This window comes from Passer domesticus, chromosome 1 (assembly GCF_036417665.1).
Source record: "Passer domesticus isolate bPasDom1 chromosome 1, bPasDom1.hap1, whole genome shotgun sequence".
Lineage (NCBI taxonomy): Eukaryota > Metazoa > Chordata > Aves > Passeriformes > Passeridae > Passer > Passer domesticus.
In genome coordinates this window covers 79,568,362-79,590,186 of record NC_087474.1, presented here as the reverse complement: position 1 = coordinate 79,590,186, position 21,825 = coordinate 79,568,362, and the positions used below count along the sequence as shown (strand labels likewise).

The 21,825-nt window shown below is 39.6% G+C and overlaps 1 protein-coding gene across 3 annotated transcripts in view; it reads right to left on the bottom strand.

The window, feature by feature from the left end:
- PIGN (phosphatidylinositol glycan anchor biosynthesis class N) overlaps window positions 1–21,825 on the bottom strand; it is a 98,356-nt gene that overhangs the window by 45,714 nt on the left and 30,817 nt on the right. For all 3 annotated transcript variants that reach the window (XM_064426994.1, XM_064426984.1, XM_064427002.1), the window contains 6 exons: window positions 21,670–21,800; window positions 17,932–18,048; window positions 13,972–14,012; window positions 12,386–12,445; window positions 11,226–11,318; window positions 9,307–9,362 (listed from right to left, as the gene is read on the bottom strand). In XM_064426994.1, coding sequence (XP_064283064.1) covers window positions 9,307–9,362; window positions 11,226–11,318; window positions 12,386–12,445; window positions 13,972–14,012; window positions 17,932–18,048; window positions 21,670–21,800 — 498 coding nt within the window. The remainder of the gene's footprint in view (window positions 1–9,306; window positions 9,363–11,225; window positions 11,319–12,385; window positions 12,446–13,971; window positions 14,013–17,931; window positions 18,049–21,669; window positions 21,801–21,825) is intronic.

Genomic DNA, 21,825 nt, shown 5'->3' with positions numbered 1-21,825 from the left:
CACACTTATTTCTGCTCTACAACAAATTCACTCCAGTTAGCAAGCCATGAGTGCAGAGACTTAATATTGGTGACAGTGCAATCACAACCAAACCCAACTTTGTCATTCTCCTGTTTCTTGCTTCCTGTTTACTTTTCAAAGTACTGTGCAGTCTTATAGGAGTAGAATAAAATGCATAAGAGAAAACTTCCCACTTCATCAGCAGCAGAGAAGAATCACAAAGACAATGAATGGCAAGTGATGCAAAAACTTGAATTCATTCAACAAAATGGGAAAAAAATTGACCAAGTAAATACTTCAAAAATCAAAGTCTGGAACCATGATATTTTCTTTCTGTTGAACTTGCTGTGCAATACAGAGTACATGATGTTACCTGAGGCAATGATCAGGAAAAAGAAAGCTATTAAATTCTATGGACCTCATCAAATTACCTATTTACATGAATTTTAATGGCCAGAAGCCAATTTTTTCCCATTTTCAAAATGTATTCAATTCCAGTTCTTTAGATGTGCCTTTTCAGAAAAAAATAACTGTTTTATAGTATCTGCCAAAGACAGACTGAAAGCACATACTATGAGATAAAGAGACAATCCTTTGCATACATTTTAGTTTTGATCAAAGAGTGAAGCTTCAAAGATTAAACAATTTGATGGGTAACTCAGTGATCCTTAATTTGTTTAGATGGTCTTAATTTTACTTGTTTACTAAAATATTTTCAGGTAAGCTGCTAAAACAGGCAAGTCCTGAAAAACTTCATAATTAGAAGATGCATGTTGATTGCAGATTTTAAAAATTACAGTCATTATTTTTAGTATACTAGAGTTATGTTTTTAAAAGAAAATGTGCTCTACATACACCTACACAAAAGGGTTTATTACAGCTTCATAAAGCCCAGAACCCACAATATTCCCTTTCCCAACTTAATCTAATCTCTTTGCTCCTGCTGTTCTACTGCCAGGACTTTCCGTTTTGGAGGGTCTAAATTTCAAGTGGGTTTTTGTATTTCTGGAGTTTATGACTAATGTGTTAAATTTTTAGTCAGGTAGTGTAGTTGTAGGGTTGTAGTAAGTTACTTTTGCAACTCAGTTATTCTTTTTCTTTTAAGAAGCATTAAAAAGCATTGCTGACACTCCAAAAGAAAGAAAAGGATTAAGAAAGTCAATAGGAGGCTCCGGTTTTTAAGTTCTGAGGTTTTTGTCCTTTAAAGCCTAAATAAATGAAAGAAGGACACACACACTTCCACAGGCCAAAGGTAGCAAAAAGTATGTTTACTGACACATTGCAGAAGCCTGTCAGTACATCTGTGCTTTTGTATTCATCAGATTCACAAACATGCAGAGGAGGACAGCAGGACATCGGTGAAGCCGCAGGAAATGGTCTGACTGCTAATGCTTCAACCCTGGACTGTCAAGTCTCAGGAATTAAAATAGCCTTTAATATTCACAAATCAGAATCCCTGATGTAGCATATTCAACAGCATAGTGCCTTGGGATATTTATGTAAATCCCTTAGATAACAAAGATGAGAGAAAGAGGAGCTGACAACTAAACTGCCAGCTGCCAATTCACTGAGCAGAGAAGCAATTAAGGTAACTGGGCTGCACACAGCATATTTTGCATGTAAACTACTATGGCAAGAACTTCAGAGAAGCAGAGGCCAGAAGGGAGGAGACCACACTCCAAAACTGTCCCTCTGGTCCCCTTAAACCAGAACTGAGAAGCTGGATGCAGGGATCTTCCAGGGGGAGGGGGTTTGTTCAGAAAGCCATAGCAGGACATGATGCCACAGCCTTGGAAAGGGAAACTGCTTTTCAGGAAAGGTGGAACATCCTTCAAGGAGAAGAAAGGCACCATTTTTAAAGTCTCTTCTGTTTTAGCAGGGGAGGGACATGCGCTGACTGTACATAACACCCTGCCAATGCTGCAAGTCCTCACATCTGCAAGATACATGATGATTTATGTCAATGACTTATCTATGATTTATGACAATGAGCTGGATCTAGGTATCTGCAGTGTTGTGGCTTTGTAATGTCCTCTTCTGCTCCACAATCCTACATGCCCATCCTAAACCCTAGTGACCATTTTTGAAGCAGCTGCATCCAGAGCAGACAGCTTGAGCTGTGCTGGGCTGGGCCCTACTAGCAGGGCCCCATGGCCACCAGAAGATGTCTGGGAGACCACCCATACTGATCCTAACTAGGAGACCATGGCATATCAAGGAGTCAGTGATCCACATACCTTATGCAGACCCAGGCCTGTGGTGCCCAAATACCTTGGCCAAGGGACAGACCCAGTCAGCTGGTAGGAACAGAGGAGCCTGCAGGCAATTCCCACTCCATAACAGGGATTACACTGCCAGCCTGTCCTCATGCATGTAAGAGCTGCAAGAAGTTCTCATGTGAGCCACCCCTCTGTCTGACAGTAGAAATTACCACCAGGATTGACTTCTTGATTGAAAATCACATAGCAGCTTGAATGAGCAAAGCAAGGTAATGCCTCCACAGCCAGCATCTGTGTGGCACTGCCAGAAAACTGATCCCATGCTCCACAAACACAGGTGCCCAGCATCTGAAGGGACATACGATTTACTTGCTATCTGTATTGTTCTGTTCATTTCCTATTATTAAAACAGCTATTTTATTAAGCTATTTGTTATTTGGCCTTTCTTATTGGGATCCAGAAAGAGCCCTGTCTCTGCCCCTTACCTCATGCCCCAGACCAGAGCATTCTCTGTCCAGCCCCTCCTACCACCTGCTGGAAATCCTCCCTCACTCTCATTGCACAAAGCCTCACAAGTTCCATGAAAAGGCCAAAAGGATTTATAATACATGGAAATAGAGAAATATACATTAATCTTGGGATATTTTATCTTATATACCTGCCTTTTAGCTCCTTCTAAAGACTTTACCTACTTCCTACTTGATAGTAAATCCAATTACATCCAGTCCTCCTGCGCAAAAGCTGCTGCCAGGTTGCTTTTCATGTACAAAGTAAAAGCTCCTGAGTGCACTGCTGAAACTCAAGACCAGCAGGATGTCTGCCTTCTAAGAGGATTGCAGCCTCCCTGAGCAGCAGCATGCTTCAGACACGGCCCATTCAGTGAGAGAGAAGCTGACATTTTTGCCAAAGAACAGGCATTGATTTCTCCCTGAAGAGATGCTACCTTAACTATTTAAACAGGAGGGCTTTTCTTAAAAAATAATACAAAGCCATTATTTTCATTTGAGCACTTTGTCTCTACAGCATTGCAGTTCTATTTTTTGATGTATATACAAATGTCCTTAAAGCCAAGGGTGGAAGGGAGAAGGCTGCCATTCTGTCTCCTGACACCAGCTAAAGGTGCCCACACTGGCTGGCTTGTGCCAGCAGTTCCAGCAGCAGCCTTATGCCTAGATTCACACCTGATAACACAATGGGGACAAAGTGGACAAAGGAAAAGGCTGGCTGCCTTTCCAGCGTTCACTTGGAATTGATGGAAGCTGCTGGTCCTCCCTTCTTGACCACAGGATGAAGGGGCTGAAATCTCTACAGATAAATCAGTGCTTCTGCTAAAAAAACAGGTCCTCTGAAGACACAAAGCATTCCAACGAACATGCAGCCAGAATAATCACAGACTATCCTTCCCTTGTGCAGTATTTTCACCCTTTCCTCCTGGCATTCAGTGCTTAATGTTTGCTCTTGCAAGCATTATCACATGTATCACAAATACTTTACATATTACCAGTTATTTCAATAAATGTAATTTATTTAAACAAAACAAAAATAGTATGTTTCAAAGGGTGTACTGATATCTTAAGGAACCCTGCCTTGCTCAGTGGTGGAAAAGAAATCACTTGCTTCACTTTGATCCAAATGTCAATTTTGTGGGAATATCTATTATTTAAGTTTTGAAAGGCCATCAGACAGAGGGAACAATGTGGTACTGTATCTCCAGCCATCAGAGAAAGGAAGAAAAGAGAGGTATTTGTGCACATGGCAGTTTTTTGAAGTTTCTGTAATCTTCAAAGACACTCTACACTCTATTTTCTTTTCTAACACTGACAAAATACATAATGGGCAATTATGTGGAAAGACTAAGCCTCTACATGATTGATACTTCCTTGCACCAAGTCCACACAAATGTTTAAGGAAGTTATATCTCAATTCATACTAGAGGATAGAGCAAAGGAAGAGTTACATTTTCATATGGTGAGAAGTACATTTTTATTAAATAAATTACACTGCACATTAAAGATGCAGTGACTGTCTACATAAATATGCAAGTTATAACTTGATTATGCACACAAAAGCAATTATTTGGTATGATTAATATGTAGTATTCAGACAATTAGGTTACTTTAAAAATGCAGCATAAGGTGGTACGAGATTTTTCATACATGAGAAGATAGCTCAAAAATCTTATTTAAAGTCAAGTTTCTATTTCCTGATAAGAAAACCCCAGCCATTATCAATAAAAACTTCAAGACATTCAATAAAAAAGCACAGCTAGTGGTAAGCAAGCACTGATTATACTTTAGCTGTTCATCTCTTGGATTTTTTTCTGTATGGTGGTTCTTAAACTACTGCTCCTGCCATCTTACTGTGAGGGACCAGAACCTGACCAGCTGGAAGCACAGCCATCCCTGAAAGCACTGGATACACCTGGACTATGAAAAAGGACTCCTGTGCTTTTATGTAATTTATTATCTTAAATATTTTGCACCTGTGGGGACAATAAAATTGCACTAATTGGTGACTCAGATTTTAGGGCAACACCGATGCACCATTTACTCACCACACACCCCTGTCCTGATACTTATAGGATTACTTCCCAGGCCAGAGACACCAACTTTAGGAATGATTTTGCAACAGTAGCATCTGGCCCCTTGGCACACTGGTGTTTGAGCTGTGCCAGCTTGGCAGTTGCCCTAAGGTACATCAAATGGTCAGAAAGCTCAGATAGTTCACTATCCTGGACATCAGTTTTCCTCTGTCAGCAGTCTTCAGATTTGTCCTCTCACTTCCTTCAAAGCATCTGGCATCTTGGCACCTCCTTTCCTTACACAGAAAGGTCAAAGCATTGTGCTTTTCTTCTCAGAATTCTGAGAAAAGCCTCTGATTTTGCTAAGCAAATGGTTTTTGAAAAAATGTCTTTTGTAGTTGGGAAAAAAAGGTAGGGAGAGAAAGAAAGTGGGAAGGAAACAAATTTCAGATAGTAACTTCTTTCATATATCCAACTAGAACTGCAGGTAAGTATTCAGTCTCAGCAAGGGATACTGCACCTTGCCTTGCAGAATCAAACACGTGGAGCTGAGTTTCTGAAATGTATTCTCGACAGTTTCACAAGTAGCCTCAAGATACACTTTTACCCTGATTTGTTCTTTGATGAAGGCACTTTGATAAAGCAAACACGGCATTACTGGCAGCCAGACACATCCTTATTAATAGATAGAGCTATCCAAAACTCTAACCCACCTCAAGTCTGGTCAAGTAGACACTATTGAAATTTCTATCACATAACACAGTGATCAGCTCCATCCTCCTTCTCATCATTATACACCTGACAGATGGATGTCAGAGAGATGCAATTTAGATCCAAGTAGGAAAGGGCACATATCTACTGGCCTCCTTCATTTCCTGTCCTCTGTGCCAGCCACACTTCTGCTAGGGATGAGATTCCCTGTGGAAATCAGAAGCTTTACATCAATTCAATATTCTTCCTCTGTTGCCAACACTTTCAAAATAGACTTATTTTATTCATAAATATATATGTGTATACTAGCTTAATGCTTTTGGTGCAATATTTTCAACACACAACTCAAACACTGGTTTTTGAGTCATTGCATCTGAAGGTCATGAACAGTTTTCTATTCACTCTGTAATAAAACACCTGAAAATCAAACTAGAAAACAGGATTTTTCCCTCAAACATTTTAATGTTATTTCTGACTGAAAAAATTAACAGGAACTTAACCCGGGCTTAAGTTGCAATTTCTACAGAACACATTGCTTGTGAACATATCCTCCCCTCTCCCCTCCTCTGAAAATGACATAGTCATTAGTAGTTGCACTTCTAAAACCAGAATGTCTCAATCTGAAATTCTAAATTCAGATTTCTTCTGGAGGTCATATCTACATTACTATTATACAGACTTGATTCAACTACATCTTGAAATAATTTAAGAAATTCAGTTCTTAGAGATATCTTTGTTCATTTTCAGGTCACCAAGTTCCTGAAATAACACAAAATCTGTAATAATCACAAAGTATTTAAAATTTTCTACATAATTCTATGATTCCAAAGCACTTCAGACATGAATTACCCTTCACTAACCTCCAATAAACTATGAAGCAGAAATGAATTATATGCTGGAATATATACTTTCTGAGCTTCAAGTTAGATATTTCAGGCACCAGAAGGATTCAAAAGGAGTATAACTCCTTTGTACAGCAACTGAAAATGAACAGAGGTGGAAGAAGTTATTTGTGTCTGAATGAAAGGACAGCAGTGCAGGAACACAGCACAGAACTGTGCTCAGCTGCAGCAGCAGGTAAGGCCAATCATAGGTTAATACAGATCAGGGGTCAAACCTGACATTAAACCTGGGCTGACAACTCCCAATAGCATGCAGCTCTGCAGAAACACAACCTCCATACAAATACCAATGACTCTGAAACACAGCACACCAAGACTTTTGCTCCAGACAGGAGGCAGATGTCCCTACCTTTTCATTTTTAACTTCTCCTGAAAAAGTAACCATACCCTTCTACAGCCTTCTATCCACCACCAAAAAAGTGTCTCAGCAAAGACAGCAGAAGGGCATGTATGCCTTTCCCTCTCTATCTCATTCAGACTCAAGCATAATTTGTGTGATTAACTGATGTGGTTTGCCTTATACTAATGCATCAGATCATGCACCTGCAGCAGAAATTCAAGCTTGTGTTCACTGCACACACATTCAGTCATCCGCAAGTGAAAGGGGGGTTGGATCTATAGACGAGGCACACCTAAAACTACCTTCAGTCTTCCTTTGGTTCCTGCAAGCTGGAGCACTAGAAAGTTACTCATCTGTTTAAAAACAAGTTTGTGTTCACCACTCCATCCCAACTATTAGTAAGAGGTTGGACAAGACCCCTTGGTAGCTTCCCAGACATAAGCCAAGTTTTGAAAGCCAGAAGAGTTGGGAAGATTAATCAGAATGTGGCCAAACTACTCCCAGCACACTGTGGGTGAGCATTTACATTAGTGTGTGACCATCCGTGGTATGAGTCTTTTTCTACTTTCCTAGAATGAATAAACAGCATCATCTTGAAGCAACAAAGAAAGTCCTCACTCCCCACAACATTCCTGTACAGCATTTCACTGTGGTAGTGGATTCCCTGCCTCCCCCACCCACAATGGCTGCTCCTCAAGGCTGACAAATGCTTTGCCACAACAGACTCTAGGCAAGTGAATAACAGCATGCCAAACTTAAAATCTTAGCTAACTAACACAAAGTTGTGGTGGTTTTACATGGGAGGCATTTGCAGAAGTTATATAATGCTTTCAGATTTATTTTGATTCTGATTACTTTTTCTATTAGTTTCAAGTTTTGTTTGTGCACATATAATCCTTTAAACACCAACCACTGACCAAGTCTGGAACTAATTCTGGACCCAGATGCATCTAAACTCCCTCTGAGGAGGAGGTTAGAATGTAAAGGGGTCTTCTCTGAATCTCACAACACAACAGGGGGATCTCCATGACAGCCTTTTCTGACCCATCCTCTATGCAGTAAATAATCAAGCGTGCCTTATCTCTAAATCTTGCTAAGCGCTGTCTTATTTACTATCAAACATTGTGAAAGAGTTATCACTTCTCTCTGATAAGTGAGGTGCACCACTCTATCCATGACATTCACACATCCAAGGAATTATTTTGTTTTCAAATAAAAATGTTTCCTGGAACACCTGTTAATCCAAATTTTGATTCAGAAAAAATTGTAGAGAACCTAAAGAAAATAAATTTATTTTTGCAGTGGACCAGACCAAAGCAACAATATGTTTATACTAAATTTTAGTTGCATTTTCAAAGTGATAAATGTCTCTGGCATTTCCACTTAATCCAACATATCATAAAAAAGGAAAGACAGCAACCCATAAAGCAATTGGTAATAGTTAGATCCTTTAAAGATAAACACAGCATTAAGAAAAGCACATCCTATTGTACAGACTCAGTCCTATTTCTCAAGGAAAGGTAAAATTGAAAGAGCTGTGTAATCAGTCATTTATCAAAGACAACTGTCCATCCTTTCCATAGGGGCATTTTATTTCACGCAGATCAGTAAATTCTTTGATAATACAACTGTCATTGTTATTCAGAATTTGTTCTAAAGGATTCATTATGTGCCCAAGATTGACTTGACTTTTGTCTCATGGTCTGTCTCGAACCTTTCCCTCCAAAGGAGCTAGAGGTATAAAGTAACACAGCAATTGTCTGTTCAGACAGACAGCAGTCATCTTTAACAATAAACTTACTTCACAGGAAGCAACTCAAGTACGTTTTTCTGCTGCTATGATTTAAACATCTTAATTAACATTGCTCTATTTCCCAAAGGAAAACAGCTGCTCTTGGTGACAAGGCATTTTTGGAGCACTCCACAAACTGCAAGCTGAACTGAACACTATCACATGCAAAGCTTTTAAAAACCTTTACAGAAGAAATCTAATTAAAGATGCTTTTTCCTAAGACAGAAGGGTGAGGGGAGCAGTAACTGTTCCATACACTAGAGCAGAGTTCCCAGATACACAAATCACTAGAAAGACTCCTTCAACAGCCCTGGAAACCCTAAGACTAGGCAACACAAATGCTAAACATTGTAGGCTTCTGTTCGGGATGCAATGCATTTCATTTATTCTTCATTAGCATTTAAATCACAGAAGAAACAATTCTTAGTTTAACTTTTAGATATATATAAAAATTAACAGATTGCGCTTCCTGACCCTATAGGGACTTGTATCTCCCAAAGTATGCTGAAAAAATGCCCAAAGTATAGCAAGAAAAAAAATCAGGGCAATCTATATAGCTACAGTGTCAAAAAAAGCTTAGACAAATAACCCTTAATGGAAAATAAAATGTAAGGAATAGATTTTAAAAACTAACTCTATCTTAAAGTTCTGGTGAGAAGAAGTTAATTGCATAGAGTTCTAGCGCAAAGTTTCATAGTCAGATAAACACTTCCATCCAGAAAAGACTTAAGAGACTAAATGTGTTGTTGCAGCTCACTGAAATACCAAAGCAAGTGGTAAGACAATCAGGTAAAATAAACATAGTTTTTACAGACACTTACTTGAAGGGTGTGAACAGAATTGACAATGTAGTTTCCTTTTTCTGACTCATCTTAACCTGCATAAAAGAGCATTAAATCATTACATGCAAGTGGCAACAAGACTAAAAATTGTATCAGGAATTAAACTATAAAAGACTACAGAAGATTTCTAAGACTTTGGAAAAGGAATGAAATCATACTGTCAATAGGCTGCCCATGAAACTGGCTGTTATACTCTAGTATGCACAACTCCCTTGAGCTCCTGGAAACTCAGACCTGCTCTAAAGTAAATAAAATAAGCAGTGGCTGAAGCATGGTTTTTCTTAGAAGGCCTTCTACAGTTTGCAGGATAAAAGGAAGACATGGCTAGAAGTGTTACCAGGCTTCAGTGACAAGCACCCTCAAGGAAACCAGCACCATTTACACCAGACAGGCACCAGTACACTGCAGCAAACACCACCAGAGCAATACTGTAAATCAATTAACCTGCACAGGACAAAAATAGAAGGTTTTGATGCCATCAGAGACATTTTGTCCTAGGTCCTCCAAAACATCTTCAAGGCCACCTGCAGCTGCCTGACTCAAGCCTGACTGTTGGCATAATGTACAGTCAGGAACTTCCTAAGCACACTACTTGTAAAACCTGACAGCTGGAAGTAGCAACCCACACATTTCATCCTATCCATCCAAGGCAACATCATCTCCAGGGAGCACAAATTGTGGTCAGGTCAGCCCATCACAGGAAGAGTAAAAATCTACTTGGCATGTCTAAGCCAGTCTACTTCTTCAGCAGAGGAAAAGGAAATTGAAAGGAAATGCAGACAGGATAATTCCAAATGCTAAAAACAAGCCAACAACAACAAGCCAGCACTACAGCACCCAGCACTACAGAATGAAAGTAAGCTCAAAGGAAAGGAGAAGCAGAATTACTTTTGTTTTTTAAATAGTCTCCAAGATGCCAATTTAACTGAAAAATATCTGAGTCATCCTTAATTCTTAAAGCAGAGGTCTTCCAGCTGCAGAGGTGCATCAGCATGCTTCAAACTTTACACCCAACTCCACCAGTTACTTCCCCTGTTAACATGCCAGCTCTCCACCATATTTTTGAAAGTCATTCTGCTGCTGACACTGCCACCCTGGTATCCAACCTTTGTGAACCTGGCATTCACAAACGGACAGAAGATGCTGAAGGTGCTAATCTCACGCAGGTCATCTCATGCTAGTTCATTGTTTCACTATCACAACAAGAATTGCCAGACAGGATAACAGTTCTTTTTTGTCTCAGCTTCTATCTGTGCAGGATGGTTTTCCCCCAGAGTATTTCTATGCCTTGCCAAAACTGGGGTTTTGGACAGTTTCTCACGCCACTGCTTAGTGAAACAGAACCTTTATTTGGACCACTCATGTGTTCTCATAATGTAATATCCAATATTAAATGAATCAAGTCAGAGGAGCCAGAGATGAACACTTGCAAAGCAAAACAACAGATAAAACAGCATTAGCTAAAAGTTAATTAGGCCACTAATTTAATTTCTTTAATGCACAGAAGCCTTTTACCTTTCTGATGTGTTTGTGTACTGACCCTGATTTAAGGCCTTGTCTCCCAGTCCCCATTGCAAAGGCATTATTTCCCTTCTCTGGTATCAGCATTCTACCTACATGCTGCAAGTAGGTTTATATAAACACCAATAAACATCACCATTTTTGTTAAGAAGCAAGAAAAAAGTTATTCTCTTTAGAAAAAAACAACCAACCTTCTTTATTAAAGTATTTCAAGCTTCCTTAGATAAGTCTCACAGCTACTCAATCAAATGAATGTGCATTCAATTTTAATCCTTTCAACTTGGCACACTATGTATAGGATAAGTCATACAATTATTTTACACATAGCAACAACTATTATTCAAATAAGTTGGGCTTTTTTACCATATGTTTAGTACCTTAAATTGCTCAAGAATCTGAACAGCATTGGTAAACATGCTTTCTGCTTTGAAAAGAGCACTAGTGTTCAGATACTCCAGAGGTAGAGTTCCCTGAGGAAGAAAAATACACATAATAAGTAAAAAAAAATAAAATTAAATAACAGGAATTTCTCTTAACTGAATTGCTGGCCAAAAAAGCAGTAAGAACACTTCAAATTACTGCTGAAATAACTCATGTAACATCTGTGAAAATAATCTTCTTACACAGATTTGCAACATCATAGGGATTGTTTGTAATATCTCAGGTTCTACAGGAATGCAAAAACCATAAATAACAGAATAAATAAACTATATACTGAAAAATAATATCAACTCAACCTCTAGTTAGAAGCCATTTTTGATACCCCTAAAAGTCTTCCACCCTCACCTGGGCCTGATTGAATCCAGTACTTGTGGCAGGAAATGGAGCAGTTCCCATGCCACCCTGTGTTGGGCAGCTTTCCTCACATAACCAGCAATGACTGCAGGACAGGGGGGCAATCCCCGGGACAACATCTCCAGAAGAAATATTTCAAAAAATATGCTGTAAATAGGTGTTTTATATGTGAAACTAGCAGGTTGACAGCACACTAATGAAATGCTAGTTGTCCATTCAATATTTATGAGGCAACTTTTGGACTATGCAATAATACACGAGAGAAATAAGAAGAAAAAGCCATCTCACTGTTCACTAAGTTAGAGGCACAAGATAACATCTGAAGAAAGTACACTAGTTTAATAAAGAAATAATTGAACATTAAATTGCAGGAACTGGCTTGTTTACAGGCTTAGCTTTCATGATCAAAATCATGTGTTATTCAAACCATATTGCATTTTTACCATCCCTAAAAACAAAGCAACAAAAAACTTATATAGCTCAAGAGTATGAAGTTGCAGATTACAAAAGAACCAGCTGCCTCTCCAATTAAAAGCCCTACACCATCCATTAAAAAATTTTAGTTTGTACTCTAAACTGAAGATACACACAAAATTAAAACTACAAGCAGTCTTCACACCCTATAGCACTTTTACAAATCTGTAATCCTTCTCCTCACACACCTCAAGTCTTGTCCCCAACACCTCTTCCTTTAAGGTGAACAGATTTTTATAACTTAGAAAAAAACATTTGTACTTCTTACCACAGAGTTCAGGGGGAAAGACACACCGATAAGGGAAGCCATCAGTGGTGCTATATCAGCCTGTGCAAACAGAAGCATTCCCATTTTAATATCATTTCAGCTTCCAGAGATAATAATTTCAGCTTAATTTTAACATTTCTGCATATGCAAAAGATAATTATGCAATATTGCCAAGTTATACATACAACTCTCCTTGACAGTTTTTTGGTTTTTTTAGTTTCTAGTAATCATAGCATGATTAGATTCAAAATGTGAAGCTCTGCTGCTGAACAAGCTTGAAAAAATACATTTCATTTAAAAACCAAATATAACCACCCCAGTATTTATTTGCAGGAATTCAGCACCTCCTTTACTGCACTCAGAGAGGCATACCACTTTTTATGACTATTTATATGACCAAAATAACTAATTTCATATTTACAGTTTTAAGCAGTATACTGGATATACTGCTTTTCACAACATTCTTTATCCCATGCTTCCACAGCACAGATTACTCACCTTCTCCCCTTCAGAGGGAATTCCTGAAGTTTTTAAATGTCCAGTCAGGCCTCAGAAAGGCCCTTCAACCTACACCAAGGCATCTCATAAAATAAGTTATTGTTTCCTTCTATTTGTGATAATAAACACTGCCTCTTACCAGGTTTATATTTTTCTTTAATATAAAACTACACACCAAAATTCTTTGTTTCTGCAGTGTAAATCTGAAGAAATTACACTGAAACTACATGTACTGCTCCAGCCTCAGATCTACTGGGCAGACTCCAAATCATTATTAGTGGAGAACAGTACACTTGGAGCATAATGATAATTAGAAGTCTCATTTGCTATTTTTACCCCTAGTCCCATGTGTACTGCAGCACAACAGCTCTGTCTTTGGGAACTCCATTATCCAGGACAAATTAATACTCAAGAGTCTTCTTTACAGTCTCAAAACAACATTGCCATAACTCCTTACCAACCTTGAGAGGAAAACTAATTTTTTTTTGTAGTTTTGTATTAAGGCTTTGCTGAAAGCACTTGATCCAGAACATTCCCAATTTGAACCTTCTAGCATGAGATTATTTCCCTTATTTGAGTAGGTTTGGAGTCTGTTATTCATATATTGATTTTAGTAAGATGATGAAGTACCAGAGTTTTAAAAAAGCTTGACTGATTTAGGATCAAAGGAAAAGTTGTTCACATCATTTTCTTCCTTGACAGTACTAATTGTCTAAATTGCAAAACATTTGGGCCACAATCACAGATGAAAAACACTCACAGTTGACCACTATAGCAAGAAATGGTTTTGGTTTTGTGACAGCAGCTTGGGGGACCTGGTATATTGTACTGCACTCCTCCTACAGCCACGTGGGATCACTTAAATAAATGGTGCAATAATGCATCTTCAGGAGAAGTTGTGCATACAGCTTGTTGTCACATGTCAACAAGCAATTTAAACTCCTCATATTGTTATTGTGGTTCCCCTTTCTAGGGAAATGGTATGTTGGTGTGACCATTCACTGAAGTTAATAAATTACTTTAAATCACACAAACCTCATAATTTAAGGGGAAAACCTATGAACGAATAAATTAGGTGTGTTTGATACCTGATTGACATCAAGCCTCTTCAAGTTCTCCAGTTTCCATTCTGCAAGAAACAACAGAGCACCTGAACAACTGATCTACACAGATTTGAAAGGACAGTTCAAGTTCAGTTGACATTTACTATCTTGTTGCCATTTCCTGTAAAGTGTTGATACTAAAGAAAATCATGATCTTACATGAGGATGCTAGCTCAAGAAGGGTTACAGATGGAACTCAACAGGCAGAAACAACAAAATGCATTCATTTCAGTTCACATTTTCTTTTATCCAGCAGGATAAATTGCTGCCTGCAATTGTGACCTAGATCAGTAGAAAAAAGGCCAAGGCTTTTATTTTTTTTTCAGCGCATTGATGTATTACCTCCTGTGCCAACTAAAAGAATCAAACTCTGATTTAGGAGATTTGTAGCATCTCTTCAACAGTTTGTAAAAAAGGCTAATCCAAGGTCCTAAATACACTGGTACAGCGTGGTACAAGCATTAGATCCTAGAGCTTTGGCACACCACACAAAAACCTGGTTGAAAATTATATTTTCCTGCTCTACGCTGGTCTCTAAGGAAATAAAGAGAAAATTGCCTGCTTTCTTTGGGGGTGGAGAGTTATTTAAAAATAGAGTTTAGCAAGGTTTGGTTTTGGTTTTTTCTTCCATACATCTGCAGTATTGCACACACCAAACATATTTTCAGCAATTAGTTCATACCACTGCTACCTTGAGGGGTCTGAGTACAGGTCTATTGTTATTTGGTCCCACAAGCATCCTGAAGAGCAGACTTGTACTTTAACAGTAGTGAGACAGCTAAGGGGAGTTAAGGGGAGTTCCCATGGCAACACAGGGGAAGTATTAGCAGCATTAATCACCAGTTCTGTTAAACTCACACCAAAAGGTACAAGTTTGCTTCCTTTTGCTTCCCAGAAAAGGAAATGTATTTATATTTCTAGAAACAGACTCTTACCCATATTTCTATTATATAAATGAACTGCCTGTTTTCCCTTTAAATAAAATTTTCCCAAGAAAAACATTGGAAAACTGTCTATGCACACACAAAATGTGCCTAAGGTAGGAAGAAACTGTATCTCTGCTAGAGAAAACATCTCTTTTTGTTAAAACTCTTCTCATCTCTGCATGCCCTACTCAGATATTCCAAAAATCAGAATTGAAGACATCTGCTTTGGACCAGCAGCCACAGGACACTGAGCCCAGGAGCTCCTAAGGACTGGGACATACAGACTGGCCAGTCCAGGCTGTACTCCCAGGAGTGAGGCATCTTGGCTGTACATGCTGCCCACACTGGGTCATGATTCCAGCTCATTGTCTGGGTCTCCTGTACAGTGCTCAGCAGTTTTCCACCCACTTTATAGAGAGATTTTTTTTTTTGCCTTTATCCTGCCCTGCTTTTACCACAGCCCACTGGGCTGTCAGATGCAAACAGTCCAGGCAAAGAGCAGGGAAGTGCCAGTTCAAAAAGAGGCTGAGGATGAGGGTACACAAACCAAAGAAAATCTCACATAAAACCTCATGGAAGCCAAACTAGTGGAGGGTACACTGAGCTCCATCAGCTGTGCCAAAGCAGGCTGAGCCCCCCACAAAGCAGGTTTGTATCAAGCACCCCACATCCTGATGCTGCAGGAGGTTGTGCATTCACTCACAAGTTCCTCTGGGCTTGTGCCCCAGGGCCAACCGTCAGCCTCTGAGGAGCTAGAGAGCAGTTCTGGATTCTCTTTCTCTATGAAGAGGAGTCAAACTAGAGGCCAAATGGGCAATAGCACATGTTGCCCACAGGATGTAAGGCTGCCATAACAAATCTTTCCAAGAGGATTGCATGAGCAGGCCTGAGGGAAGGCACAGCACAGGTGATGAGGAGAAGGCTGCCAACCCAGAGCAGATTCTGTGCCCTTCTGGCCATCTAAGGAGCACAATCATCTCTCTGTGACAAACTGGACAGGCTAAGTCCTGCCTGTTGGCACTGCTTTGAGGGGTATGAACCCTCCGTGGCAACAATGAGAAGGAAGACAATTCACTGAGCTGCCTACAGCCTGCTTGCACTGAACAGATCACAGGAAGTTTGTCAGCATTAGAAACGTTCTGTCAATATTTCCATAAACACTTGGAGAAATTAGAAAGGATTGTCAATAGATGAAAGAACTTGAACATTGGAGCGTGCAACTGGAAATGTAAGCCTGACACCTGCATATATCAGTGACACAGTAATCTTGAACACACCCTCCTCCCCTGCACAGTCACAGCTGCAGCTGTATGGAGCAAGAAAGACAGATTCAAAGAACATTTCAAGAACATTTCAAGCTTTCCTTTTATATGCTACCTTTGTGAAAATATCTGGGATTGTAACAATGGAGTAGCAGAACTGTATTGACCTGTGCAAGTGCTAGGCTCCATTTCAACAATTCTCTCTTTACTTCTAAGCTACGTAACCTACCAGAAGCTCTGATGCACTACCATAGAGAGTCCCTTTTTAGAAGATATTTATTACTCAAATAGAAATTCAAACTCCCAAGATACTCAGAGTGTCTCAAACCTCCAATACAGATCATCCTCGACAATTAAGAATCTGTAAGGTCTAAACAAAGCAACAACATGCTTGACAGACACAAAGCTAGTCAAAAATGAACAGAGGAGTTTCTGATGTTTGCTTTGGTGTGCTTGGTTTTTTGGGTGGTTATTTCATTTGCTGGTTTTTTTAACCATTCGAAGGAAAACACAAAGCAGGCACAGCAGGGTGCAAATGTTGTCCTCTAAGTAAACACACATTGCCTAAGAGATGAGGGCCATATAGCTTTCCCTATTGTGCACCTGGGAGTCAGCTCAATGCTCATCTTTTTTTAAATCTCTCATATCATTTTCATCATGATTTGAAGTCAGATGATGAGGTTTGCACTAAAGCTGCTGACAATCAAGGAAACTGACAGAAGTAAAATTCAGCTATTATAGATCAACACTTAGATATCAAATGTTCTTAAAAGTCTAGCAGATCAGCCATCACTGACACCAAAATCAGTTGTTTTATTCAGTTTTCTTTTTTTTCCCCTACAACTCATTTTCAATTTTATCATAGATGTCATTGTTTTATAGCAGCAGTTAGGCACAAAGAGTGAAATGTTAGCACTATTTCTGAAATTACCTAATCTGTTACCAAATACCTTCTTGAGAGCAGAGTGGAGTTAAAACCTCAGGGCTGAAGTAATTTTTGCCTGTTTTCTCTAATGCACCTTGACAAACAATTCAATAAAATAGGAAGTCATTACCTCATTGACCATGAGCAACAACCCAAGACTCAAGGTGTCTTAAGAAACAGAGCAGGCCACAAGAATGAGGCACATGAAAGAGGACCAGCTTGAATAATTTAATCACGTGTGAAAGTTTCTCTAACCCCACTGATATTTCAGTAAGACAGTGTTTAGTGCATTATGTATGTGAAATAATAAAAACTCATTCTTTTAAAAAAGTTTACTCTTAAATTAGAAATGGGAAAAATAACAGTGAAGAATCACAGTTTTTCACAGAGAAAAGCTGTTTACATTTGCACAACAGCTGCAAGGATGCGAATGAGACAAGACAGCCCCTGGAATGTCCACAGGGTTGTGCTGTGAAGTTAGAAAGGAGTCTTTGAACTTATCAACTTATGTTTCTGCACTAATACCATTCAACATCTGGGAGTTAAAAATTAAGTCTCCCGGAAGGAAGTTCTAGGAGCATGAATAGCCTCCTGTCAACAAAGAGAGAAAGTCTTCAATTCTATGATTAGAAAAGAAAACTGACTGATGTTGCCTACCCAGTTTTGCATAGCTTCCTTAGGTATACCCTGTTACCTTTTTCCTTACACATCACACAAAGCAAATCACACTTACTGAAATAGAACAGAAGTTAGTGAAGCTCAACGGGTATAAAGGTTAAAAACATCTCCATTTCCACCAGAATCTTTCACTTAAGTCTTATATTTTACCTACCTTTCAAAAAATTGTCTTCAAAGACCTGGGTTGTAACTTTCTGTGGATAATTTACCCCAGCACCCCAAACAATCAGTGGTGTTAAAGTTTCTGAGGGATGACCAGCTCCATGGGTTCCTAAGATAGAGCAAACAAGAAAAAGAAAAACTTTAAGACATGCGCTGTAAAAACAAACAAAATCTACATGCAATAAAAATATGCACACGTACTAAGCTCTTGATACAGACATACTAAAAGCCTGTTAGAGACAACCTATTCCAGCTTCATAGCTTATTTTTACATCACTAACAATAAAGGCTACATTCAAGTTTCACGTTAGGAAATCAGTATCAGTTAAGACTAAATAGATAGAACTTTTTGTATTAAACCCCCCAAATTTTTAACATACAGAAAATAAAGCCATAGTATTTTTAAAGCCTTAACCTATAGAGGAGTTACCAGCTCAAAACACGTACACGTGCTTATCCTGAGCATCTCCATGAAACCATGAATGCCAGATTTCAGTAATATTAGGCACGTGAAAAAAAACAACCATATACAACTGACCTCTGAACAAGAATTAGACTTCCACTTCAAAACCAGAAAGCAACATGCATTGCAACTGTTATCCTTCCAACAGTGACAGAAGTTCACTTTTAAGGTTTTAAAGTCTAGTAGCACATTCCTTAAAAATTGATAAAACATTACTTTCTTCCCTGGGGAAACAGATTCCTTCCAGCTTAACATATCAGCCACCAAAAACAGGAAGGTTGAAAGCTATGACATCTCAGCAACAGTTGTACTAACGCAGGAGCCACAGAAGCTTGAAAGAAATGCTGGTCACTGAACCCAGTGGGTGAGGTACCAAAGCAGTGAGATAACCCAGCCTCAGAGGGAAGGGCTTTGTTATACAAACCCTATATGGGTCCCTGCATGGACTACAAGATTACACATTTGCCTTATATTTACAGACACATGCTCATCCCTGTCTATAAATATAAATTTTAATAAATACAAAGGAGAGACAAAGCGCGCTGTTGTGCAACCTCAAGGCTATTCCCAACATCACACCTAATTCTGTCCTTAAAACAGAATGTGGCACAGCTGAAGAGCCAACTTTGCTTACTTTAAATAGCCCAAAGCTTAAGAACATACTGGTCTGGGAATTAGATTTCTGATTTTTCTTGGTGGGCACTCTCTGGGCTCAAAACCAGCAACAACTGCTCTTCTTTGAAAAACTTGGGAAAAAGAGCTTACAGAGAGAGTACTTCCTGTATCTTCCACAGACCAGGGATTATTTCTTATATCAGTTATATTCTTATTACTGCAGGAGGAAAAGCGATATTTTGGTGAGTTTGCATTTTAGCCAAGCAACCAGCTCCATCAGCATTTCACTGAGATTCTGCCTCTATGAATACTTTAAGGCAGATAGAGCTGAGAGAGGCAACTGTACCCACTCCCTCCCTGTTATAAAGAACTGTTTCAGTTTTGATCTGAATAACAAGAGGGGAAGAAAAATAATTCTTTTCAGCTGGGTCAGCTCCAGGTTCTACCTCCAGCACTCTCCAAACAGACTTTTTAGGGAAAAGCAGGAAAAAGGTGCTGTTGTTTAGCTGTCTGTTCCATAGACCAGCACACCACACAGGTACTTGTGCCAGGATGGTAGCAGGAACAAGGGGCCAAGGTGAGTGTGGGTGAGGGTGGTCAGCAGCTCCATCTGACATCAATTTAAAGCAAAATCATGGGGTCAGACTGAGAAAGCAAGTGACTTCATTGGTTTTTGCCAGCAACCACAGTGTCTTTGATCATATCTAATTCAGATCATATTATTTTCTCTAATAGCCCCCCCGTCATTCCAATCTTTCTTTTGTTTGAAAACTGGTGCACATCCCATTCTGTAAATAACCACTGAAAGGCTGCAGCAGGGGCTAATACTACCAACCAGCTCAAATTAAAACCCCTGAACTATCCTTCAGACAGCTCACAATAGGCCTGAGCAGAGCCTCTGGGTTTGCTCTCAGATTCACTGAAGTCACCTTCAAAGCTATTATCACTTCTGGCACAAGATCAAGCTTTTCCTTCAAGACAGAAAGAGATTATAGAAAATGATGACAGACCAGTGGTTCTCAAAGCCTGAAGAAGTTACTCCTAACACCTTTTATTCCCCCTCTAAAGGATCCAGTGCACACTGAGAACACCCCTGCAGCTCACTCTGGCAGCAAGGAAGGCCAACAGCACCACAGGCAGTGTTAACAGGAGAATGGTACAGAGAAAGCATTGTTCTCCTCTATTCAGTACCTGTAATACAACCTCTAGACACTGGATCCAGTTTTGGGCTCCTTTGGTACCAGAAAGACACTCATCATCTGGAATGGACTCAGTGAGGAGCACTTGCCCTGTGGGAAGCAGCTGAGGGACTGGGGCTTGTTCAGCCTGGAGAAGAAATAGCTTTGGGGAGAACACAGCAGAGCAGCCTGCCTGTGCCCTGCTGGGAGGGGGCTTGAGAGAAGATGGAGCCACAGTGTCACAGTGGCGCACGGTGGGAGCACGACAGAACAGGCACAATCTGACACAAAGGAAGCTCAGATTGCAGATAAAGAAAACCTTTCCCCCTCCATGAGGGCAGGCAAGCAGCAGAGCAGCCTCCCCAGAAGGGTTGCATAGGCTCCATCCCTTTGAGGTTTTAAGGACTCTGCTGAATAAAGTCCTAGCATCTCTGTCTGATTCAAAAGCTAAGCCTGCCCTGAGCAGGTGGTTGGACCTCCCGAGATCCTATGATCATATATATAAATATGTATATACATACACCCCCTTCCTAATACAAAAATTATGAAATAATTTCTTGAAACATACAAAAATATAGAATTAAAAATTTATTGCAAGACACAGCTCAACAGTAAATATTATTCAAAACGGACTATTTTGCAAATGAACAGATGGTAATTAGGCTGATTGTATAAATATACAAATATTTTTGTAATCTCTGATGACAGAAAAAAAATCTGCAGCCCTTCAATTGAAAAAGTTCAGGATTTCACACACAGAAAGATGCTGACTGTTGTTTTGCCATGACCATGCCTGGAGCATGGTTCAAAAGTATCATAGTTAGAACTTAGCACTGCAAACTTCTCATCTGCCCTCAAAGCATTTGGCCACTGTGGCCATACCCTTCACAAGTCTCTGTGGGTATCAGCACAGTTGGCCCCTGCCTCCCTCTCCTCTCAGCTGTACTCTCAGCTCCTTCCTCTGTCTCCAGCACCAGCCTCCTCTAGAAAGATCACACAGCAGTCCCTTCCTTTCTGCTGTGCTTAAAAGGCCAAAATAAGCAAAAAGATTCTTCCCCCCTCACAAAACCTCTCCCTGCATAGTTTTTCACCAGCTGCTGGACAGATTTCCCACCTTTTCCAGGTGCTTTAGAGCACCAACATAAGAACTGAGTCTCCCAGCGGGGGCTGGAACAAGGCCAAATTTGCTGCTGGCAGCCAAATAACACCATCCCCTTCTGCCTGAGGTGGTTTTCTGCAGCAATCTTTATCTCTACTAGCAGTCACTGAGGAAATTAAGCTTTAACTTAGTATCTTTTTTCTGTCCAGACACTGAATGCAGCTGTCACAGCAATTTGCATGGATTTTCTTACACAAGCAACACTTAGGATACCAAATCGAAGCAGGGGTTCCAAAGCTTCTCATGGGACAGAACTCTCTAATCACACACCAGATGCCCATAAACTCAACTGACTCAATATTTAAAAAGACTCACCCCAATCTGTCATTCCATGGTCAGAAGTCAAAATAAATGCAGTCTTTCCATCATTTCCATAAAAATTGTCAATCAATGAAGCAATTTCTTTCACACCCTCATCAACTTGTTTAATATTCTCCTGATATTCCCTTGAAAAATAGGAAAAAGATGTTA